General features: G+C 37.8%; 1 protein-coding gene across 2 annotated transcripts in view; it reads left to right on the plus strand.

Moving 5' to 3' along the window:
- The first annotated feature begins 1,505 nt into the window (after positions 1-1,505).
- The window catches only part of ANKRD17 (ankyrin repeat domain 17), a 121,882-nt gene continuing 97,054 nt past the window's right edge, over positions 1,506-26,333 (plus strand). The window contains exon 1 of one of the 2 annotated variants that reach the window (XM_087713327.1): positions 1,506-2,037. In XM_087713327.1, the coding sequence (XP_087569453.1) occupies positions 1,609-2,037 (429 nt within the window). In that variant the 5' untranslated portion in view covers positions 1,506-1,608. The remainder of the gene's footprint in view (positions 2,038-26,333) is intronic. The other variant, XM_087713328.1, reaches the window with a different exon arrangement.

Consider the following 26,333-nt stretch of genomic DNA (forward strand, 5'->3'; position numbering starts at 1 on the left):
AAAATTGGGACTTTTTAAGAACACCGCGGGATGCGGGACAAATTGTAGAAAAGTGTGCCTGTCCCACTGAAAGCGGGACGTCTGGTCACCTTACCCAAATAGTTTTTCCCTGTGCCATCGTTTTGCTGAATTTCCAAAGCACTAATTTCTCATCTCTTATCACCTTTTATTGATTTATGATTTATCAAATGTTTTTTTTACCTTATTAATGATTGTAACTATGGTTTATTATGTATGATGTATTACTTACTATTTATATGCAAAAAGTAAGACAAATTTCTTGTGTGTTCAATCATCCTTGGCCAATAAATAATTCTATTCTTATTTTATTCTAAATTGGTTTCTTACTTTGGCTAGAAGATAAGCTTTACTGATTCCTGGTGGAAGATATGTAAAACCTCATCTCTTGTAGTAATATAAAAGAATTGCAGTGTGATAATTTTGGAACTGGTTCCAGTCTTGTTTTACAAAAGGAATTTAGTCACATGCTCTATCTTGACTCCATGTTCAATTCCCAAACAGAGAAGGTATCTGAACAAATCCTCCATAAATTCATCCAGGTTTGGGAGTGTTTTCAATCCCAATGACATGTAATTCTTTTTCCCTGTGCGACTGTGACATTAAATAACTTATTTATCCAAATTACTATGACTAGCTTGAGTGACAGCCTTATGAGCTGTTTAGCCGGTCTTCGCCGAGAGCCATTTTTTTTCCATCTGCTTTACATCATTTTTAACCTTTGCCAAGTCTTGATGGGTCGGTGTCTGAACTTGCATCTGAACCAGGATTTCATTTGGCAAATTAATTGAAGACTCCTCCTCCATCAATTTCCCTGGTTCGGCAAATAATGACGCGGCATTAAAATAATAATGGCACATCTGAAATTAAGCGAACTGTTGGCCGTTTGAATCTCGTTCTCATCTCAACAGTTCATATAAAGGAAATAAAATATAAATATTTCATTTAGCTGACCAACGAAGTCTCTGTTTATACAGTCTAGTAATCTGGAAGCCTGAAAACATTTAATCGGGAGAATGGAGAGAGACATGCACTCACAGCGGCATCTCAAACCGGAAGTTTATTCAATAAAGCATATTTAGGAAAGCTGACCCGGACGTTACCTTTTCCAAGTCCCACCACCCCGTTTTTTTTAAACTCCCCCCCCCTTTCCTTCCGGCCCGGGACATTCCCATTCCACCAAAGAAAAGAGAGTGGCTTAACAGGTAAGGTGAGATGCACGTGTCGCCTTCCCAAGTTTTGAAGAACGTCAGCTGCCCCACTGCGAGAGGGCGCACCGCGATGACGCACGCTCCGAACGCGGAAACCCGAAGCTCTGAGCATGCGCAGAGAACAGGCAAAAACCCAGAGTTGCTGCTTTTCCAGCTGCGGTAAAGTGTGGTTGCGCTTGCGCGAAAAGAACGGCGAGGCTGACGAAAAGCATGGGCGGGGCAGATCGCAGCGCAGGACGGTAGCAGCAGCAGCAGTAGAAAAGCAAGCCGGGTCGGGCCCAGCTGACTTTTCTCATCTCGCGAGAATTCCTGAGCTCCGCGACGGACCTGGAGGTGACCGGCTACGAGAGCTCAGAAGCCAGCGGTGGCGCGAGCAACCATGGAGCCACCTTCTCCAGCCCAGGCGGAGATACTGAAGGACAGCGGTGTTGAGGGAAAGTCCGGCTCTTCTCCGTGCTCGGCCGAGGGGCTCGCCAGGGTTTGCGATGTCCTTCTAAAGAGCGACCCGTCGCAGCAACCACCCCCGCCGTTGTCGTTAACGCCACCGCCGCCGCCGCCGCTGCCTTCTCAGCCGCCGCCAAAGCGAAGCTGGACTGGGCGGCGGCGGCGGCGGCAACAACCGGGCGTGGAAAGTGGTGGTACCAACTGCAGCAGCAGCAGTGAAAGCAGCTGCGGTGGCAGCGACGAAGAAGAAGAGGACGAGGAGGAGGAGGAGGAGGAAGAAGAAGAGGAGGAAGAGGAGGACGACGACGACGAGGAAGAGGAGGAAGAAGAGGAGGAGGAAGAGGAGGAGGAGGAAGTATCGGAGGTAGGTGACGGGGTCACCTCTCTTTTTGTCCCGGGGTCTTTTTGCGGGACGGAAGGGAACGAGAGTCCTCCGGAGTAATGGGGTCGGATCTGGTTTCATAACACCGTCTTTGCGGCGACGGCACTGGGAACCGCAGCAGGCGCGCAACGCTGCGCCGGTAGGAAAAAGAAGAACGCGCGGCACCAGAGCCCCCCGACGGGCGGCGCCTGGGCTAGCCCTTCTTGCCCGCCGGCCTGCCCGCCCGCAGCTGGACCAGGAGGTGGAGAAGAGATCGTGAGGGCATTGAACCTGGCCAGGGTGGAACGGAAACAGGGCGATTCGACTCCTCCCGCCTGGTCTTGTTCCCCGGAGGGTAGCAGACTTAAGAGACTGGCGTTAAAGTTGTTTCTGTAGAAGTCTCGATGGAAGGCGGGGGGGGGGGGAGAGGTCAAGTAAACTCTCACCCGACACGGTCCTGGGATGGTCTTTATTATTTCCTATTCCTTAGAGCAGAGGTCTTCAAACTTGGCAACTTTAAGACCTGTGGACTTCAACTCCCAGAACTCTCCAGCCAGTAGAGCTGACTGGAGAATTCTGGGAGTTGAAGTCCACAAGTCTTAAAGTTGCCAGGTTTGGGGACCCCTGCCTTAGAACTTGCCCTGTGCTTTTAAGAATTGTAAGAGAATTTCGACTTTACCTTTTAAGTATATGCAATCAGATGTGTGTTTATTCTTCCTACTGGTATTCTGTCAAAACAGTATTGGAGCGGATCCTGACAGATTTTGAACTTTGGGATGGGCTGAAAGAGAAGAAGGAAACTTAGACACTTGAAAAACATAATGGGAAGGCTTGCATATTCCGAAAATTAATTTAGCCCTGTACTAAGTGTATATACTTAGAACTAACATTTGAGATTAGTGATGTATGCTTTCAAGTGTGTCTTCATTTGTTGCCTTAGATCTGGGCTGCTCTAGGGTTTGGGTATAACATCTTTCATAACCTTTCACATTTTGAAGCACTGCAATGAGGTCCTAGTTAATTAACTTAGTTGTAATCACAATCATTTTAACATGCATCATCAACTTTTGAGCTGTATTAAAAAATTCGTAGTAGTTAAGACAACATATAATTTGTGTGATTTTGGCTGAAGCATTGTGGTTTATTTATGGTTTATGTGATTTCTCCCTTAGAAACTATTTTGTGACTATTTCTCCCAACATGGTTTCAAAATATTAAATATGCCCCCAAAAGACATTCTAACCCCAATTTAAAGCACATGCAAGCAGCCAATTAGGCATTATTAACATTTTAGAATCAAGGTGAGAATTATCTACATATAAGTATAGATGTTAACAGCAAATATAATGTAAATAATGTTAAGAAATGGGTTACTGATGTAACAGTTTTTCTTTCAGAAGTCCAAGGATTCTGCAGGAATGTTTGAAACCTGTTTAAATGAGAGTGAATGAGGAGCATGTTGCTAAAGAGGGGTTCAGTGTCATTGCAGTGTGAATCTCACATTTAATACTGACTAGCCCTTCTGAACTGTTATCTATGCATAATAATGGCTATGGGGTAAGTAAACAAAATTAGAGGAATCCAGATAAAACAGAGGTACCATTGGAGAATAGAAGAGCTGAACAAGGAGTAGGGATAATTCTGGGTAGAGGTTCCTTTTACTTGAAATATAAACTCTGCAAATTTGGAATGTTTCTGAATTGAGCTATGCTCTCTGTAGGTGGTGGCTATGTACAACTTTAACCACAACTCCCTGTGTAAAACCAGTCATTATCACCTTAAGTTTGGTAACACCTGCTTTTTAAATGAGGCTGCCTCTACAATGCATTTAAAAATTGATAGTTGAACTGATCAATTTATTCTAATTTATTTCAAAATAAGTTTTTTTTATGATACTAAGTGCATTCAACAACACAGGTATTACATTGCATTCCATGATTGTAACACAAGCATAATTTTCTAGGAGATATTCTATTATATATTTTGGTTTATAAAGTTTCCTCCCTTTTAAGCTTTAGGTAAGTTGTTAATATTTAGTTTGTAAATATGTCTTCTGATAATATTTTGCTTTTATAACAAAATTAAGAATATATTCTTACTTTTGAGACATAGGTGTAAAACCAACAACCTCGGGTAGGAATGGCTTTAAAATATTCTTAGAAATGTTGAGACACTAAGAAACAAAACTTCTACTTCTGTATTTTGTTTTAGAATGCTTCAAAATGCTCCACACAGTCCATATTTTTAAAACAAGGTATTTTAGATTCAAAACATTTTGTACAATGTTTCAGATGTATTGTTGAGTTGCCTATTTTGATAAATGGATAATGTGTTGTTACCCAATGTCAACTCTCTAATCATCACATAAATTTTGTTCAGGACAGTCTGTTCTCAAAATAATCTTTCAGATCTTCCAATGGTGTACTCACCGCTACCATAATTGAATCTGTCTGTCTCTCTTTATACACGCGCGCGCGCGCACACACACACACACACACGTTTGCCAAGTAAAAGGAAATGGTTAAAAACATTTTATTGAGAGTAAGATGTGAAGTATCAAATAAGCATATGCTATATAGCGAGCAACGAAGATTGATTTAATATTCACTTTTCATCAGGATTTTGATTTCCTAAAGTCTATAAATCCTATAGTCATCAGTAAGAAAAATACTGATTTGGCAGAAGCCCACATTTAGATTATAGTAGGTGAGTAAACATCTCGCCTTTTATTTTATATGTTGGTATAGTTACTAAGTAACTAACTGCCCACCTAGCAGTTCGAAACCATGCAATTGTGAATAGATTAATAGATACCACTTAGGCGGGAAAGTAATAACATTTGTATACTTTTGGCATATAGCCATGCTCACCACATGAGAATGGAAATTGTCTTTTGACAAGAAACCAAGACGAGCACTGTACTCTAGAGTCAGATACGAATGACAGGGAAACCTTTACCTTTATAGTTATTAAGGTATTGGATTGGGAAGGCTCAGCTTAAAGTTCCTCTTGGACTATGGTGCACATAGTGAGTTTGTGCCAGTTAAGTTTCTCTTAGCCGATATACTTCATAGGGAATAATGTGAGGAGACATTTGTGCTTCAGAGAATATGTAGGCCATAAAAACAATGAAGAAATAAAATTGTATTTGATAGGTGAAGAATGCCATACCACACTTTTAATTTTGTTGATAATTAATATAGGGAATAAATCATGGATTTGGTAGACAAAGTACAAATTGTTAACCAATTGTTTCAATAAGCCAACAAAACCTATCTTTATATACTTGGGTAGCCATTGTGGCCTTAAACAGAGAAACTAATCATTGATGGATTTCTGGTTTTGATTATACACAAATAATAATTGTTCCCCATTTACAAGGCAGGTTGGTACAATGGCTATCACACTATATCAGATGTCTCCTTTTTAAAAACTCTTGGGTCACTTAGCATTTTGAGACCATGTTAGAAGTAACTCACAAAATAGTAGCCATAGTAGACATTTGTTAGAAGGCACCCATTTACTAGAAGGCAGGTAATTCTGGTCTTTTAGGACACTGTTTACTATTTCAGTTTATTTTGTAGTTATATATCCAAACAAAACAATTGGCTCCTCCAACCTCCAATATTTATTTTCTAGGAATGATTTTGTGGTCTAAATGGGATCTAGGGGCACTTTACAAAGATGATTTGCACCATTTTAGTTTTCCATATATTTTTCTTTAATTAAAATGCACATATAAATTGTAAATTGAAGCAAGTAATCCAATGGATGGAAAGGGTGTACCAGCCAGCATGTCATGTAGGGGACCTAAATATTTTTAATGTGACTTGCTTAAATTAGACAGTATTATATAGGCATGATATTATGCCTTGTAAACTGTGTCTTTGTCTAGTGTGTTATGGTTTATTCAGTAAAGGGGACTATATGATGACTTAATGTGAAATGTGAACCTGCTTATTTTGTTTCCAGAAAACACTATCTCCTATAAATTAAGTCAACATTATTATGGTTAGGTGATAGGTTGCTTTTTATATATCTAGGATAGCAGGCTACTATTTTATTTTTTTAAATAGTATGCATTTCTTACTCATTTAAGTTCTGTTTTTTCAAGAAAATTAGAACATTTCAGCCTTACCTTTATGAATGAAATACTGTGTTTCCCTGAAAATACGACAAGATCTTATTTTCTTTTTACTTACAAAATATGGCCTTGGGCTTATTATAGGGGTGGGCTTATTGTTTTAGGGTTGCCAGGTGACTGCTCCCTTGCGAACTGGCTCCTGAAGAGCCGGGCACAGCCTCAGGGGCGAAGCAGCCTTGAGGTGACCAAGCTTACGAACAATTCTCCAGCCAGGCAGAGCACCATTCACTGACCTAAGGGATACCCCTAAGGCACCAAGTCACGTGGCACTCTGCCCGCTCCCCAGCTCCTGCGGCTTGGCACATTAGGGATACCCCCTAGGTCAGTGCATGGAGCTCTGCCCAGCTGGAGAAGGGGGTTGCGCAAACGCCTGTTCCACCCCCAGCAGGCATGCCTCATAACCTCAACATGTCCGGGTCCACCTCTCCCTGCAGCAGTAGCAGCCGCCACCATGCTTCAAGCATAACGTCTTCTCTGATTCCAAACTCCAAAACTCGGCTGCCGACTGTCACAGCAGCGGCCGCTTTAGGAGTGCACTCTATGGTTGTGGGCTGGCTGCTGTAAGAGAGTCTTCCGGACAGAGAGTCCAGCAGCCAGCCCACAATCTTAAAGTGCACTCCTAGAGCGGCCGCTGCTGGAACAGTCATCAGCCGAGTTTTGGAGTTTGGAACCGGAGAAGATGTTATGCTCGGAATGCGGCCGCGGCTGCTGCTGCAGGGAGAGCTAGGCCCAGACATGATGAGGCTAGAAGGCATGCCTGCTTGGGGCGAAACAGGCACTGGCACAACCTCCTTCTCCAACCAGGCAGAGCGCCATGCACTGACCTAGGGGGTATCCCTAATGTGCCAAGCCACAGGAGCTGGGGAACGGACGGAGCGCCACGTGGCTTGGCACTTAGGGATACCCCCTAGGTCAGTGAATGGTGCTCTGCCCGGCTGGAGAGGGGGTTTGCTGGGCAGTTGCTCATGAGCATGGTCACCTCATGACTCCTTCCCCCTGAGGCTGTGCCTGGCTCTTTGGGAGCCAGTTCACAAGTGAGCAGCCACCCGGCAACTCCTCCCTCCAGCCAGGCACTCCCCAACCTAGTGGTATCCCAAAGGCCCTAAGCAATGTGAGCGCCTTTCTCTCCCCACGGCTTCTGCAGCTTGGCGCCTTCAGGTTACCGCTATGTTGGTGAGCGGTGCTCTGCCTGGCTGGAGGGGGGGATTATCCAGGGGGTTTATTTTCGGGGGTGGGTTTATATTTTTGCCCACGCGAAAAATGTGGCAAAGCTTTAGTTTCAGGACAGGTCGTCAGGGAAACACGTAGGGTAAGTTGGGAAGCAATGATTTGCCCAAAGTTTCTAGTCAACTGAATGAACATTCACTTCTATAGTAGGAGAAACAGAATGTACTCAAAAGTTCTACTGTATATCTAAATTACTAATATGGGTAAATCATGATAACTATTAGTGCTGTGTTTTTTTGTTTGTTAGTCTCATTGAAGCTTTAACATCATAATTCATTTCTTTCTGTATTCAATCTTTGGAAAGCCTATAATTCCACATTATATTGCTTTGTTAATACTTTAAAATGATAAAATATTGAATACTTATATACAAAATCTTTGCAGTGATACTATTTGGAAAATATGAGCCTATTTGTGCACCTATGTTTGTTTTGATGTTATTCACAGAAAGAAATTTGAAAACTTAGACATATTCTGTAAGCCCCCTATTTTAATTACAGGGGATCTGCTTCAGAAAAGAAGGTGACAAATTATTTAATTAACTTGATAATACTGTGCAAAGCATTCAAAATAGGGTTGGTGTGAATAAAGTTCATCTTCTTGAAGCATTAAAGCAGTCACATCATCAGGAAGGCTTAACAACAACTGAAGACTGAAGATTCTTTCCTCTGTGACGTGCATACACAGCCACTTAACTTTGCTGACAGTATGGGTATGTCAATATGCTTTGTGAAACACACCTTTCAAATGCTTTGCACAACCTTAGTGTTTTAATTTGTAGGTGACAATGTGGCTAATTTGTAAATAAACCTTACCTTGTTGATGGAGAATGATTATCTTCCTATTTCTGAATCCAGGAAATCTGTATATTTAATAGATTTTTAAATGAATATACAGATTACCAAGCAGATTAAATAACATTGACGGTTAAAGTCCCATATTTTATTATTTTACTCAATAGTTATTCATCAATAATGTTTTATAAGGTTTTTCTATTAGTAGTTATCCTTATTTTGTGTTTCTAAAACTCTAAATACTGGCAAAAAGGTGATTCCACTATTGTTTTTTGTTTTAATTGTGCAGAGTTTCATAGCTGTTGCTAATAGATACAATCATATAGTACTGTGCAAAAGTTGTAGGCAGGTGTGAAAAAATGCTATAAACAAAGAATGCTTTCAGAAATATAAATAATGATTGTTTATTTTTGTCAATTTTCAAAATGCAAAGTGAGCGAACAAAAGAAAAATCTAAATCAAATCAATATTTGGTGTGACCAGCCTTTGCCTTCAAAACAGCAGCAATTTTTCTAGGTACACTTGCACATAGTTTTTGAAGGAACTCGGCTGGTAGGTTGTTCCAAACATCTTGGAGAACTAACCACAGATCTTCTGTGGATGTAGGCTTTCTCACATCCTTCTATTTCTTCATGTAATCCCAGCCACACTTGATGATGTTGAGATCAGGGCTCTGTGGGGCCATGCCATCGCTTCCAGTACTTCTTTTTCTTTTTTACGCTGAAGATAGTTCTTAATGACTTTGGCTGTATTTTTGGGGCTATTGTCCTGCTGCAGAATAAATTTGGGGCTAATCATACTCCTCCCTGATGGTATTGCATGATGGCTAAGTATCTGCCTTTATTTCTCAGCATTGAGAACACCATTAATCCTGACCAAATCTCCAACTCCATTTGCAGAAATGCAGCCCCAAACATTCAAGGAACCACCACCATGCTTCACTGTTGCCTGCAGACACTCATTGTATTGCTCTCCAGCCCTTCGACGAACAAACTGCCTTCTGCTACAGCCAAATATTTCAAATTTTGATTCATCAGTCCAGAGCACCTGCTGTCATTTTTCTGCACCCCAGTTCCTATGTTTCCGTGCATACTTTAGTCGCTTGGCCTTGTTCCCACATCAGAGGTATGGCTTTTTGGCTACAACTCTTCCATGAAGATCACTTCGGGCCAGACTTCTCCGGACAGTAGATGGGTATACCTGGGTCCCACTGGTTCCTGCCAGTTCTGAGCTGATGGCACTGCTGGACATCTTCCAATTTCAAAGGATAATAAGCTTGATGTGTCTTTCATCTGCTGCGCTGTTTCCTTGGCCAACCACTGTGTCTACGATCCTCAACGTTGCCCGTTTCTTTGTGCTTCTTCAAAAGAGCTTGAACAGCACATCTTGCAACCCCAGTCTGCTTTGAAATCTTTGTCTAGGAGAGACCTTGTTGATGCAGTATAACTACCTTGTATCTTGTTGCTGTGCTCAATCTTGCCATGACATGAAACTGTCTTTCACAACCTCGCCTTAGTAGCAGAGTTTGGCTGTTCCTCACCCAGTTTTAAGCCTCCTACATAGCTGTTTCTGTTTCATTTCATGGCTGGGTTTCATCCTATGTGTGATATTGATGATCATTAGCACCTGTTTGGTATAATTGGTTGATCATACACCTGACTATAATCTGCAAAACCCCTGACTTTGTGCAAGTGTACCTATGAGAATTACTGCTGGTTTGAAGGCAAAAGGGAGTAACACCAAATTTGGATTTTGATTTTTCTTTGTTCGCTCACTTTGCATTTTGAAAATTAACAAAAATAAACAATCTTTATTTATATGTCTGAAAGCATTCTTTGTTTACAGCATTTTTCCCCCGCCTGCCTAAAACTTTTGCACAGTACTGTATATATCTTTTTTTACATTACATTCTGCTTATTAATAGTTCTTAGTTTTTCTGCAATGTTTATTCTATAACTGGTTCTTATTATCACAGTCAGAATACTGATTTTAATATAAAAGAATTTTAATTATATAGTAGCTTCTCTTATATTTGTCATATTTATAGTCCAAATTTCCTCAAAGAACTTAAGGTGTTGTAATCAGTTTTTTTTCCAACAGCAACAGTAGCTATTCGATAGATTTGACCAGTAACTATTCCCAAGTACTGTATTTTTCAGAGTATAAGAGACACCGGAGTATAAGACTCACCCAAATTTTGAAGAGGCAAATTAAAAAAAAGTTTTTGCACTCTGCGAACCTCCCCAAAACGGCCCATTTTTTTTGCAAAAACAGGCCCATTTTTTTTAAAAAAGGGCATGAATAGCCCTTAGGAGTCTTGTAGAGTGCTTCGGGGGGGGGAGGCAAAAACGAACAAAAAATGGCCCTATTTTGCCAAAAAAAGGGGGGGCATGGATAGCCTTTAGGAAGCTTATAGAGTGCGCCTGGGGATGGGGGTGAGAGCAAAATTGAGCAAAAAGTGGTCTGTTTTTTGCTCATTTCTCCCCTCCCCAGCCCCCAGGAGCTCTCTGAAAGCCTCCTACAAGCTATGCACGGCCATTTTGGTGAAGGGATGGGGTTTCAGGATGCAAAAAATGCTATATTCAGTGTATAAGACGCACCCAGATTTTCAGCCTCTTTTTTGAGGGAAAAAGGTGCGTCTTATACTCCAAATATTACGGTAATCTATTCAAGTTGTGTGCTTTAACATGAATGTAGTCAAATGTCTTAATCACTGCAGTGCAGCGCACTACAGTGTATCTTTATAGTGTGATTAAATTATATATAGCAATATTATATTGCTAATCTTGAATAGTATTTAATCATTTTACTTTTATTATGTTGATATTTATTAGGAAAATTTATATGACCATTCGACTGGTTCATTGTGATTGTGCAGCTTACGGAAATAAAAGCCCAAAACAAAACCCAATTGCAATAGCACTTAGACTTGTATACCACTTCACAGTGCTTTACAGCCTTCTCTGAGCAGTTTACAGAGTCAGCATATTGCCCCCAACAATCTGGGTCCTCATTTTACTGACCTTGGAAGGATGGAAGACTTGTGCCTGGTGAGATTCGATCTGCCTAATTGCAGTCAGCAGAAGTAGCCTGCAGTACTGCACTCTAACCACATGGCTCATACCCCCATATGCAAGACTCATAGAAAAATTACTCATTATTGTAGCTGGTATTAATCATATCCATATGGCTTTTGAAAGGACCTCCCAGCTTTCTAATGTTTTCAAACTTGAGGAGTTACTGATAATAGAAATACTATTTTTATATGAACTGTTTCTAGAATCAAATTTTAGTTTCCAATTGTGGCTGATAACATTATGTGTTGTCCGACCCTGATGTGATAATATAACATATGTTGACAAAGCTTCTAAAATCTGTTTAGTATTTATGCCACACTTTTATTTTAGAATTATATTTTAGTAGACTGTACAGTATTTTCTTTCAGTTCTTGGTATTACTGTTTTCTTTTTTGTATCTTCAGGAAAGACTGACAAAACTAGGCAAATGTAATCTCTTGCACCATCATGTCTTTAGATGTGTTCTGTTATTCAAACAGGACAGTCAGTTTGTGGTTTCCAATATATAGGAATATATGGGCAGCTGCCTATTCCATTGCTCCTCCAAACTTTTGAGAGCTAGTCAGGCTGGCAGGATAGGATGAACTCCCAATCTCTATTAAATGAGTAAGAATCCTTATTTCTTTGGGAGTTAAGTGGCAGCACCCTGTTAGGCTGAAATGTACCTTGCCTTTGCAAGTTACTGTGTATTATGTTTACATTATGATTTTGGGTAAAATAGTCTTCCTTGGGAGATTGGGGTGGAGATTTCAATATACAAAATACCATACATTTGTTATTTATAATTCAGAAAGATAAAAGACAAAATCAGAATTTTCAGGAGAGAAGAATATAACAAGAATAATTTTTCCCCAAACTCTCTACATTTTTTGAGACTTTGTTTATGGCTTTATTATTTATATTAGGGTTACATTTGCTTTGGCTGAAAGGATAGCATTGCGTTTGTAATATATTGCTAATATAAGAATAAGAAGATGTTGAGGAGAAGAAAATTATAAAACTACCTTACAGTGTAGACTTCTAGTTTAATTTGATGATCTAATGATATTTTTTCAAAAAAATTTTTTTTTATTCTCTTATATACCATTTTAAGTATACATTCATATAATTCTTCTTTACATTTGTCATTCTTATACATTTGTTACTCCATTTAATTGATTATAATATACATTTTGGATTGCTTTATTTACCATCCTTTCCACCTGTTCTAACACCACCTTATTTTCCCTTTCTTTTCTTCCTCCCTCCCTCCTCTGCTTTCTTCTTCCCTCCTCTCCTTCCCCTTCCTTCTTCCCTTACCTCTCCCCTATTCCTACTCTTCCCCTCCCTATCCTCTCTCCTTCTCTTTCTCTCTTCCACTCTCCTTACCTCTTTCTTCTTTCCCTTCTTCCTCTCATTCTTTCATCCTTTCTCCCTTTCCTTTTCTGTTGTTATAGGTGTCACCTTTAAATCTCAGTTTATGTTTTCTTGGGATGATATTTCTGTGAACCCAAATATAATTTAGCATCATTTCTTATTCTCTTACTTTTGCTAATCTATCCTAACTATGTTTCCCCCCTCTATATGTCGCTCTTGAATATATACTTGTATATTTGATATTTTATTTTCTGTTTCCCCCCTCTTCCCCCTCTTTTTCATTTAATAGTGCATTGTCTATGTTCCTTATCTTCTCCTTACTTTCTTTTTTTAGCTTCCTTTCTCTAGCCAATCATAAAATCTTCCCCATGTCTTGAAGTATACCGATTCCTCTTTATCCTTTATTTTTAGTGTCAACCTGTTCATCTCTGCACAATCTAGTATCTTTTTTATTATCTCTTCATCTGTTGGTAACTTATTTAATTTCCAATTTTGGACAAATACAATTTTCGCTACTGTAGTTACATGTATAATCAAGTAAGTATCCTCTTTCTTAAGTTTCTCTGGGATAATACCTAGTAAAAATATCTCTGGTCTAAATTTTATTATTTGTTATAACATTTTCTCTAGCCATACTATTATTTTAACCCAATATTTCCTTGCTTATGTACATGTCCACCACATATAATAAAAAGAACCTGTTGCTTGTTGACATTTCCAACATTTTGCTAACTTGTCTTTAAACATCTTTGCTAATTTTTCTGGTGACATGTGCCTTGATGGTTTAATAATTTGATTTGGTAATTTTTTAAAAAAAAATGACAGTTCATAGTCTTGAAGCAAGATGTGCCAAATTGGCTAGCAAGAACAGTTTGTACCTAATACAAAAGCATTATGCATTTTTGTACAAATTATTTTTTGTTGCTAACTAATTTGAATTTTGGGAGAAGAGTGCATGGTGAATGCCAAAAAAATGCAGTTCAAACTGTGGCAAAGATATTTCTTATTCAGCCAACCCTCAAGTACCTCTGAATCCAAATATAGTACTTATTTTTGAGTTTAGGCTTTTTGATCCCTTAGCACCCATTGAAGCTTCTGCTTCCTGGTACAGGATATCTTAGTCTAGAATTTTATTATTCTATTCTTTTGTATATCACTTATTTGAATCCAGAGCTGCTGCTTGTCAGATTTGCTGCTACCACACATACTTACTTGAATAAGTTTTATAGCAGGAATGGAAAATGTCTGTCTATTGGCATGGTCCAATCCATCAGTCTTACAGGGCCTAAAGATCATTTTTATCCCATATGTAGTATCACCCAGAGATCCTAAATTCCTTCTGTCGATTGTACAAAAAGAGTGCACTTGCGGGCATGAAAAGTAACTCTCACGTCTATCTGCCAAAGTTATATAGAGTGGAGAGATTGTGCCCTTTCCCATCAATCCAGTCCCCTCCTGCATGCCTGGAAAGGTATACATCTGCATATACTTAATCAAATAATTGAGGCTGTAATTAACCAACTTTCTTCTTTCTGAGGTTTTATTTATCCAATATTTTAGAGATCAAATAATATTAGCAATTTGCAGAAGTAATTAAAACCCAAGAAAAAACTAATTGTTAGCAGCCCAGAGTTGTTAAGGAATCAGAAAACTTTAAAATTAAATAAAAATAATAATATATTCAGTCAACTGGAGAAAATGCATTAATTAAGACAAAACTCTGCCTGAACAAGAATATCTTGACCTGACAATGGAAAAGCATTAAGGAAAGAGCTAAAAGAACCGAAGACAGGGTGTTTCTTTTATTCCAGACTGTCAGTAACTGTGAAATTGATTGGATACAAGTAAGAATCTTTTCAGAGGATCTTTAAGACCTGCAAATTATAAGGTAGAACTTTGTATGATTGTTCCAAACTATTTAGGGCTTTTGTGTATGACATTGTGCTGAGATCAAAAGGATGTTAGGGACCAGTGAAATTTTAATGAAGTATTCTTTTATCCGAGTGACTGTTTTGGCTGGATAATTTTAGACAGTAGAAATATTTGAAAAAGCCAATTTTCATTAAGGATGAGGTATGACTTCGGATGAAGTGCAGTCGCCGAATGCACTTCAAGGGCAGCCCCATGTAGAGCACATTGCAGTATTCCAGCCTAGAGATCACAAGGGCTCGAGTGACTGTTGCGAGGGCCGCCCGGTTCAAGTAGGGTCGCAACTGGCGGACCAGGCGAACCTGGGCAAATGCCCCCCTGGTCACAGCCGACAAATGATGGTTGAAAGTCAGCTGTGGGTCCAGGAGGACTCCCAAGTTGCGAACCCTATCTGAGGGGTGTAAAATTTGCCCCACCAGCCTGAGCGATGGAACACTGGCCAAATTGTTGGGAGGGAAACACAACAGCCACTCGGTCTTGTCTGGGTTGAGTACCAGTTTGTTAGCACTCATCCAGTTCTTAACGGCCTCAAGGCCCCGGTTCATCACGTCCACCGCTTCATTGAGTTGGCACGGGGCGGACAGATACAATTGAGTATCGTCTGCGTATTGATGGTATTTTATCCCGTGCCTCCGAATGATCTCGCCCAGCGGTTTCATGTATATGTTAAATAGTAGGGGGGATAAGACCGAACCCTGCGGCGCCCCATATGTTAGGGGCCTCAGGGACGATCTCTGCCCCCCGACCAACACCGACTGCGACCTGTCCGAGAGGTAGGAGGAGAACCACTGCAAAACAGTGCCTCCCACCCCCACCTCCTGCAGTCGTCGCAGAAGGATACCATGGTCGATGGTATCGAAAGCCACCGAGAGGTCAAGGAGAACCAGGATGGACGCATGGCCTCCATCTCTGGCCCTCCAGAGATCATCGGTCAATGCGACCAAAGCGGTTTCTGTGCTGTAACCAGGTCTGAAGCCGGACTGGAAGGGGTCAAGGTAACTAGCTTCCTCCAAGAACCGTTGAAGTTGGAAGGCCACCACCTTCTCGACAACCTTCCCAACAAAGGGGAGGTTGGAGACTGGACGATGAATGAGATTCCATTATTAGGTAAAAGATTAAGTCACCCTTGAATCAAGTTCATTTTGTAGTGATTATGTGAATATACCATGTTGCATTCTTGATAGTAATACAGGTGGATAGCTTTTTTTAATAATGCAATCTAGGCTGCTAGGAATATAGTTGGTGAGTTTCTGTTCAAGGGCAGCTACGTTCTTCTACTTCCTATGGTTTCCAATTCTTCATTAGGTAATCAGGATTTCAAGAAAGACATAAATTGTTCTATATTAATGCTTAACTTTTGCAGACATGTTTCTAAGTATTGTTGGCACCAGGTTTTAGCCCAGGATCCAACAATAATACTTGACCTGGCAATCTGAGTTTTCAAGCATAGTGCAATCCCATATGTTATAATGAATATTCCTCACTCTAATGTTTTACTAAACAGTAACATTTCTCTATTTCTTGATGTCCTTTTCTTCAGTGGTAATTTCTGCTAATTATTTAGCAGAATAATAGAAAATTTAACTCAAATTACCTCTGAGGAAAGCTGTAAGGATGTTACCACAAAATTCTCTCCCCGTACCCAATTTTTGGTTATTTGTATTACTGTTGAAACTGTAATGGACTGACATGCAGTAATTTAGGATTAATATTTTTCAAACTTGTCAACTTAAGATTCATGGACTTCAATTTTCTGAATTTCTCAGTCATTTGAAATCTACATAAGGTAAAGTTGCCAAAGTTGAAAAATACTAATCTAGATTTTAATGCTACAATCATATGCAAGTGATTTAACAATCATTCAGGTTACAACAGCTTTGGAAAGGGTGTTTTAAGCCAAACAACACCCATTTGGAAAAACCAGTACCTTTAATTATGTGATTTACTTAACAACCATGTGATTCAGACTTAACACTTTGCTTAATGACTGTTTTAAAAACAGTTGAAAAAGTGGGTCCACTCAGGTGGATACTTCAACTTACAACTGCAACAATTTATTGAAATTCTGCTTCCAAGTGTGATCTCAAGTCAAGGACAACTTATAAAGTGCTTGAGTCTGCTGCTGTCATCTTGTCACAATTATCTTTATAGAGAAATGCCGGCCATTTCTGAGTGCTCATTGATGGTTTTAGTAACTGGTTGTGATATTGTGCATCATATACAGTTAAGAGATCTGTACCTTAATGATAGAGCTGATGGATCTCAACCAATAACACTAAGAATAGAATTAGTAAGTTTGAGGATGTTCAGTTTCTCAAATTTATTCAGTGTGGGTCAAGAATGTACAGTACAAATTTAGGGAGGAAGAGAACAAATGGATTGATGAATAAATGACTAAGGAGACAAACATACATAGCTTTTCAGTAGATTTGTTAGAACACTTAGCTTTTTTAGATTATCTATTCTCTCTTCTCAAAATAATTTAATTATTACAGTTTAAAAGAACTAGAACTCCATTTAATCATACAAAATAACAGAATTGGAAGATATTTTGGAGGTCTTCTGGTCCAAACCCCCACTCAAGCAGGAAACTTTCTACCATCAGATCATTGATGTAGTATTTGTCTTGGGTCATTTTTGTGGTAACATTTGGTTTTCACCAGATTAATGAGTTACATATTCCTATATATTTCAGTATATTCACCAGCTGATAATTTTTTTTACCTTGCTTAAAGAGGGTGTATTTCTCAATTCCTTCAATTTTCCAAATCCCAAATACAGCATGCATCTATCTATCTATCTATCTATCTATCTATCTATCTATCTATCTATCTATCTATCTTTCTTTCTTTCTTTCTTTCTTTCTTTCTTTCTTTCTTTAGTGTCACAACCCCTGGTAAGCCCCAATTATGGGAGGAAGCTAACAGCTTCCATTATCTGTCAATCGGCTCGTCACAAGAGTCCATCACGACAGAAACCCAATATCCAGAAACCCAGAATCCCAGTAAGGGTATGGCTAGCTGATGAGAGCTAAATAGCTTGAAATAGATCTATACTAGTCCCCCTTTATTTATTTATCAGCACAAATATCACACACACACAGATATATATGCACACACAATATTACAATATATGTACTATGTATATTTTTTCAATTAATTACAGCTTTTAGGATTTAAATACTTTTATTTTGCTCCCCCATCCTATATCTATATATAAATATATCTATATCTCTACCTCTATCATATCTATATCTGTCTGTCTATCCATCCATCCATCCATCCATCCATCCATCCATCCATCCATCCATCCATCCATCTATCTATCTATCTATCTATCTATCTATCTATCTATAATACTTATTTTGCTCCCCCATCCCTTACTCCATCATGTGGAAAATTCAGTTTAGATTTAAGATTATCTATAAAAGTAATAACCAGGGAGAACGTATTTGTTACTTAGTAAATGATGTATTATATTTTCCTGATACCAATCCAGACTGTCTATAACCACACACTTGGCTGAAATATGTGAAGAATTATTTAGTTGGAAGAAAGTAAGTTTTGTTTTTCTCTCTTTTTATACTTAAATAGCTAATGCAAAATATAGTCTGTCCTTGAGAAAATTCCATAGCTTTCTGTCCTTCCTCAGAATCAGATTACAGCTTCCATAGTTTCTAGTCAATATTGCCAAATTCTGGGTGGTCTGGCCATGACTTAGAAAGACTGCCTCAACAGTTCTTGAATTTAAGTCCTTGATCAGCCACAGTATTATGGAGACTAATCCCCCTTTCTACATTTCCTATGGTTTTTAAACATCAGCTTACTGCAAATATACAGATAATTCTCGATTTATGATACAATTGGGACCAGAATTTTTGGTGTCAAGTGAGTGTCAGTGCTCCTAGATAAACCAGATAGAAAATGCAACAAGTTGAACTAATTCTACTAAATTGTAAGGCTTGTTAACAGAATCTTGCAATCTGAGGGCACCAACTTTCCACTTCCACTTTTAACTATTTCGTCCATTATTACAAGTCATTATTAGTTTCTTTCTCTGACTATTAAGCCTGCTCCTGCTCTTGTCTGATTGTTTCTAGTAGCATCTTCTATTTTCCCCCAAGGTCATTCATACATTCCATTATATCACCCTCCCCTTTAGACTCATCCTTCCCTCCCAGGTTCCCAGGAGGAATAGGTTGTAGGTTAGGAGAACAAAATGCAACTCTGTCACTCCCCTCTTCTCCTGGCAACTCCCTGCAACCACCTGAGGCATCCCATAAATCTTCTGTTCCAGTTGAGGGGTTGAGAAGCAAAGAGTTGCCTTAACTAAATCGCTTCCTTTTGGGATGACCAGGGGAATTGCCAACATTTTCTCAGGACCTATGATAGTAATTTTGCAAATTTGGCAAAATTAGAGATGAATTTTCTGTGTAAATTAGCAAAGCCTAGGAAGTGATGCACATTGTTTGCACTATGTGGGATTGTGTGGTGGGTGCCACAATAGAAACAACCAAATAAGTTTAATAGGGAGAAAAGTTACTGTTATCTACATGGCAATTAAGAGATTGATTGTGGAAATTCCACTCCACTAAACATTGAAAGTATGTAAAGATATAACATTTACTGTCTAGTTCAGTTTCAGTCTGTTCTGAAGAAACATAGCTAAGAGAACACAATACACATTCACCATTTCAGATTACCAAGAATCATTTAATTATTAATAAATAATTGTAAAAACATCGCTTAAAGTTTCCTTATTTATACTTTTGCATAAGAGAATAATGCGGTCTTGGGATTGCATGATACAGATGCGGTTTTAGTTAAACAAACTAATCTCTCATTCAATAAGTAAACTATTTTCATATTTTAACATTATTCAAGTACATCACTGCAATGCTATCACTGCCACACCATCAAACATACATGCATGCATACATACATACATACATACATACATACATACATCATATATACCCACATATATACACATATACATACACTTATTCAAACAACCGGTATAAGACACTGACCATTAAGCACATGACAGCCACTCTATTACAGCAGCAAGATGATACACACTGCGAAGCTTTTTTTTCTAGATTCATGCCTATTTCTGCAAATATTTTAGATAAATGTGATATTGTTTTTCTGGATGATACCTTGGTTTATTCCAAAGAACCTTCTTGTATGCAAGCCACATCAAAAAATGTTTTGCAAAAATTACAATACAATTACTGCTAAATCAGAAAAAAAATATATGCATTTGATCTTATTCAACTGGACTATTCATGTTATATACTATCAAAAAAGGATAGACAGCTCCACAAAGGGGCATTCTGTTCTACACATCTATTTGCCTCTTTAATAAATGATTAATATCTAATTTTAATAATATTTTGTAGGAGATGATTAAGCAGAGCCTAAAAGTGGGGTCAAGAAATCTTAATTCAATCCCCCTTGAATTCCATTGACTCTTATCAAACACCATTTTTTCTCAACCCCTATAGATTAGATTCTTATGTATAGGTACCATATAATAAACTTTTAGAATTTTGAACTTCTGTTCCTGGTTACTTGAGCCTGACATTATATGACATCAGGCTGGATATTGATGTTTACCATCTCGATTTTGTGATTTAGCTTTTATGACCAATGTTTATCCAATCCTGATTGATCTGATTTTCAAAGCCTAGTAATACTTTCATATTTGTTATGTTTGCATTCTATGGAAAATCCACTTTATTTATTTTTCTTTTGTTCAATAGTGTTTAATTCTTGGAGACTACTTGGACAAGTGCCTGAAATTTTCTTGGCAAGGTTTCTCAGAAATGATTTGCCATTGCCTACTTCTTACTAATGTAATTGTGCCCCAATTTTATTTTGTATACACTTTATGTTTTATCATTATTAGAAAAGTCATCAAAAAAAGAAATGAAAATGTTAAAGAAAATGCATGATATGATTACTACTTATGATTTTTCTGCACTAATATACTTTCCTTGAAAGTGAATATGGTGTTAATGTGTATGAATGTTTTTTGGGCCAAAGAAAAATGATTTGTGGCTGAAAATGACTCTTATTCCTTTTTATAGTTTTATGAAGAAAACCTTATAAAAGTATATTTTATCTGTCTGAATGCTTTTCTTCAGTTTGATTCTCAAAATGAATTAGTAAATGGAATGCCATCTTTTAGGTATATACATAAGATTTAGGAAGGCTTACTTTTCCAAAGGTTTTCAAACTGTGGATTTGTTTGTAATGGACTAGGAAACCTAATTTGAGGGGCAGCCATATATTGTTTTAGGTTTGCACACACAAAGCAGGATTGCTGTCAGAGCTTGCTTGTGCTCTACGTGAGCATATCAGCAACCATTTTGTCTACTTAGAGTGAGCAAGACTGAATTCTGACAAGCAAGTTCTCTGTCAGAACTTGTTCCTTGCTTTGTTTGGCAAATTGGCAGTTGACTTGTCAAATCAAAGCCTAGAGTGAGTTCTTCCAGGACTCCAGCTTTGATTTTATACTCAAGGTTGATCATAGTATAAACCCTATAGTAAAGGCTAATCATGTCAAAATTTATTCCTGCTTTGCCTGGATTAATCCCAGCAATGTCAAATTTTTCTACAGTTGCTACTTTAAAGACTAGCTATTAATCTAGAATAAATGTATACATTTTTTCACATGTTTGAACAACTGATCTCCCTCAGGTAGGGACTCTGGAAGATCTATAATAAAACATTAAAATATTAAAAGGGATACAAATGTTAAAAATTTCAAAAGTGTCAGGGATGATTAGATACTATTAAAATTAATTGTAAAATGAAGGGACGGCTTTCAGGGCACTAGGCAGCCCCATGGTATGTGGTTTCCACATGGGCTGCAGAGCTATGGTTTGATTCCTTTTCGCAATGCCAGGAGAGTGGCTGCTTGCCTCACCTGGGGTGTGTGATATTCTACAGAGTGGGCACAATGGCAGAGAAGTCTCTCTTCCTGAATCCTACCAGTCAAATCTCTTTAACTGATGGGGTCTGCAGCATATCTCGCCCGTCAGACTCGATGAGACATATTGATGTAATGGGATGAAAATACTTCTATGGGTAGTTGGCTGTATGCCAAGATGGGTTTTCTAAGTATAACCACACCTTGAATCTGACCTGGAAGCAAACTGACACCTAATGTAGTTTGTGAAGCAAAAGTTTACATGCATCTCAAAATTGCTCATGCTGCCACAACATCTGAAAGCTTGCAGATACTCTTCAAGAGTTAGTCCCAGATAGAGCATGTTGCAATAGTCCAATTATGCAAAGGTAAGCAAGTCCATCCTTTTTCATTCAAAAAGTGGTTTTGAATTAATCTTTAACTGATTTTAGATTTTTAAAAATGCAAATCATTGCTTTAGTTGATATTAGATTAAAGCGAAACTTAAAAATAAATACTATCTTTTTTGTGCATGCTAATTTATTTATTGCAAAAGAAAATTGTTGTTTTCCCCACCCAGAGATCGGTTATCACAAACTTTAACCTAGCAAAATTTGAATACTCTTGTCTTTGTTCATTTAATCTATTCTCTATTGAATGAGTATATTGATTTTAATATGTCCCTGTGCAATTTGTATTTATTTTTGAATTCCTCCTGCAGTTAAGAAGTTCTATATAGATTTTTTTTGTAGAGTGGTATACTGAAAGGGCTTGATAAACGAGTATCCCATGCTTTAAAATCAAAAGTAATAATAATTAAAAGCAGAGAAGAAACTGCTAAGTAGGAACAACAATTGAGCATGACTTTAGAGATGCTGTATGCCATCTTAGGTCAGTAATTTTATTTTAATAATCAGATAGACTTCAAATTTCATGTTGCTGTACTGCTGGAGATAATGCTTAAATATTGCAGTTAAATTTGATGGCCAAGTTGTTTTTAGCCATTTTTCCAACCACTTGCAAGAAATAGAGACTTGAGGATTAAGGAAGGAGGGAAGAAATAATAATCTTGTGGGTTGCGCTTTTATTTAACCACAAACCTTCAGAGGAAATATTATAGTTAATATGACTTATAAGGTTTCTTATTAGTTTTTTTTAAAATTGATTAACATTCATTTTATTTTTAAGATTATAGAAGTGTAAGTGGCAGCAAATTAAAACTAATAGTAGAAATTCAGACAATTCAACATTTTATGTAATTATACATGGCTACCTTATAAATAATAGTTAATGTGTACAATAGAATTGTATTACTTTACAGTGTCTAAAATTAAATTCTAAAGTTAAATATCAGGATTTTTTTTTCTTGAAGGAAATACATAGTAAATTGATATCTAAGATACTTTCCCCTTCAAACAGAAGGACATTGATGCTGGTAAGATTCAAAACTGGTGGAGAGATAACTTAGTAACACCTCCTAGCCAGATGCTGCTGAATATTCTCCTATGTAGCCACTGAAAACAATATTTTATGGTTTGTGATCTATGCATTACCCAATGTTCAACAACAGGCGATCCATATTGTAGTGTACAGTCTTTGTTGGACATAAGTCTCTACTAGTGTCTACCAAGAGACATTTCCACTGAAATTTTCTGAAAAGGTTGCTAAATTTTCTATCACAGTTTTCATCAAGGCCAATAAGCTTAACATGTTTCTAACTAGATTGGTTGACTGCTGTTTTAGTACACTAAAATGATAATTGTTCATTGTTAACTATGATTTTACTGTTTACAGTATTAATACATCACTATTTGAAAATCTACACATATATCTCTGAACATAATAAAATAAACACATAGTTTAAATATCTAGAATGCTGAACATGTATTTAAACATGCATTCTGCCATAGACATGTTGGTGTTTTATTATGAATTAATGATGTTTCATTGACACTTGCTTTACTAAAAAAGCATGTCTTGTTCAATTGATATTGTTAAAACATCTGGAATATTAAAAAAAAAACCAATGCTAGTAGAAACGGAAATGAGCACTGTGCCTAGAGTCGGAAACAACTAGCACACATGTACGAGGGAACCTTACCTTCAACGAAACACACTAAAAACAGTTGGATATAGAAGATTCCAACCTCTTCAATAAATTTAAGATTGAGTGGATTATGACATTGAAGAATATAGTAAGCGAATGCCAAGCAAAACCACATATCTTTTATTACTGCTCACATAGTAATAAGAGGTATAGTGATAGACTTGGTAGATATGTATGTATGTTTCATTTTACGCCTTTGTGTGAATCCCTCTATGCTATTCCTGTTCAAGTGTGCCAGTCTTTAAAGCACATAGTTAACAGAAAAAACTTAAACAGAAAAAAGGGCAGGGCCCAGAACTCTATCCAACCCATTATAATTTCTGTTACTCTCAATAATAGAGAAATATTTCTATTTACTATGTGCAGGATTAACATATGTGTATGAAAATTTGGATGATAGACATTTCCATGAGCATATTATGATAAAAATACAGTATATAAGAAACCTTTGCAAAAAAGAAAAGTGTTTTTAGATATAAAATGCAAAATAGAATCAAATGAAATTGTTCTTTAAAAAACTGCAAGCAAAAGGTCAAATATTCCTTGTCAAATTGAAAATACTTTATGGATGGAAATAATTAGTATTCATATATCTTAGAAACTGAAACTGAGAAAAGATTAGACAATTCAGTAAGGTGCTGGTCCAATACATATTACTAAAGATGAAATACTTAACAGTACGGGAGTGCGGGGAATATAAGGTCTTTATAATTGCCTTTGCAGTTCTTGGGCTGGTATTACTGAAAAATATAAAGGGCAGCCTCAACATGCAGCATGTTGAAGGAACTTAAGAATATTTCAGAACTAAAAGAGTTTTGCAATAAAGAGTGAAAGAACACAAAGATTCTTTGGAAGTAATAACAAATATTTTTGCCCAAGGAGGATTTGCAGAGAGAGTGTACAAAATACCCGTCTTACAGGGTTGTTGTTTTTTTTAAAAGAATCTATAAGGTACTGCACAGAAGTAGTAAATATACTTCCAAAATTGCTGAAAGATGTTCTGTTTGTATCTTAACAGCAATTGTGTCAGCTTCAGCTCATTCATTGAAGCATACATAGTCTCAGGAACCTACATTTTTGCGTAACTTTGACATATGAATGTCAAAGAAAACAAATAATATATCCATCCCTATCTTGAGTCAAATGTTTACTGTTTAGTGATATTGTTTGGAACAAGAGTCAGTACATGGACTTCCTATAGTATATAAGAAGTATATGTGTGTCTTTTGTACTTTAGAAAATTTGATTATTTCATCTCAATAAAGCCAGTGCACATGTAGGGATGATTTTTCTCATTACATTTCTAAACACAGAAGGGAGGAAATTACTCTTTTGTTGTAAATACTTTTAAGAAGCATTTTAGTACCTGCTAGTAATCACATCCTTGGCTCTTCAATATGTCCTTGACATGCTTGAGCCAGTTCTTATCAAACACTACATTTCTCATGGAGAGCTTGCTTTGTTACTTCAAAGACATCTTAATCTACTAGTAACATTAATCAAAGAACTTCCTAGTTAGTGAAAACTTTAATCAAAGATGCCTCCCTCTGCTGCTGCCATCAATCTTGAAAGTACCTCAGTGCCAGCCACAAAAGCTTTAAAGATTAAAATTCTTTGAAGTGCATCTGGCAATCTATTGACAGCCAGTATAGGACCACAAAATTGTTGTAATATGGTCACACACTAAACACCCAGCAGCATTGCATTACTTAATAATATTAGTAGTTTAAAAAAGTGATGATGGGGGCTTGAATTACTGTAGCTAGATCATTCTACTCTAAACAGAGGCTGTAACTACCCCACTAACAAAGTTGAGCATAGAATCATCAATCCATGGACAGCATACCTGTGTCCTCAGCAGTAACCATGTGTCAAAGAGAAACTGATAACAGTAAAGTGCTCAATTTATCTTTCCATCTGACTCAAAGTGACTCTAGTGGCCCCAACCTTTTGAGTACCAAGGACCAGTTTTGTGGAGAAAGGCTTTTTTCCAGACCAGAGGGGGCATGGTGCCTGCATCCTGTAGATGGGACTTCATTTGTTCATGTAGCCCATTTGCTGGTATGCCACGGACGGTGCAGGTCTGTGGAACGGGGATTGGGGACCTCTACTCTACGTAATTTATAAATTATTACAACTACTTCAAAAAAACAAAATATAGAATAAATGAGAAATGAGAAAATTGGGTAGGGGGAAATGAAAAAGGGGGTTTCGCTTAGTCAGAGGCCTAATTGAAAAGCTAGGTGTTGAAGGACCTTTGAAACACAGTCAGGGCAAAGGAAGATTTTCACAATATCTCTGGTCACAACCAGGGCAACAAATATAATTGAATGGTATCAGTATGTTGATAGATATACTGACATTATAGGTCCTGATAGGTATTTGGTATTAGATTTCCTGAACTAATTTTGTCCTGAACTGTCAGATTATCTTTTCCAGCAGTTTGATGTACATGTTAAATAGCATGGAGGAGAGAACCAAACTTTGGAATGCCTTGTATAAGGCCACTCTCTCTCTCTTGAAAAGGACCAGAACTGCTGCAAAACAGCATCCCCAATTCCCAATCCTTGCATGCAATCCCAAAGGAGGTTGTGATTAATGGTAACAAAGGCTTCTGAAAAGTCTAGGAGCAATGCATTAGTTCTATTCCCAGACAAACATTATGTCTCAATGCCATTTCGGTCCCATATCCAGGGCCGAATCCTGACTAGAAAGGGCCCTTTGCAGGGTTCCACCACAAAATCGCG

This window comes from Thamnophis sirtalis, unplaced genomic scaffold (assembly GCF_051295495.1).
Source record: "Thamnophis sirtalis isolate CommonGarterSnake01/CBP01778 unplaced genomic scaffold, rThaSir2_p1.2 scaffold_4, whole genome shotgun sequence".
In the NCBI taxonomy this organism is placed as follows: Eukaryota; Metazoa; Chordata; class Lepidosauria; order Squamata; family Natricidae; genus Thamnophis; species Thamnophis sirtalis.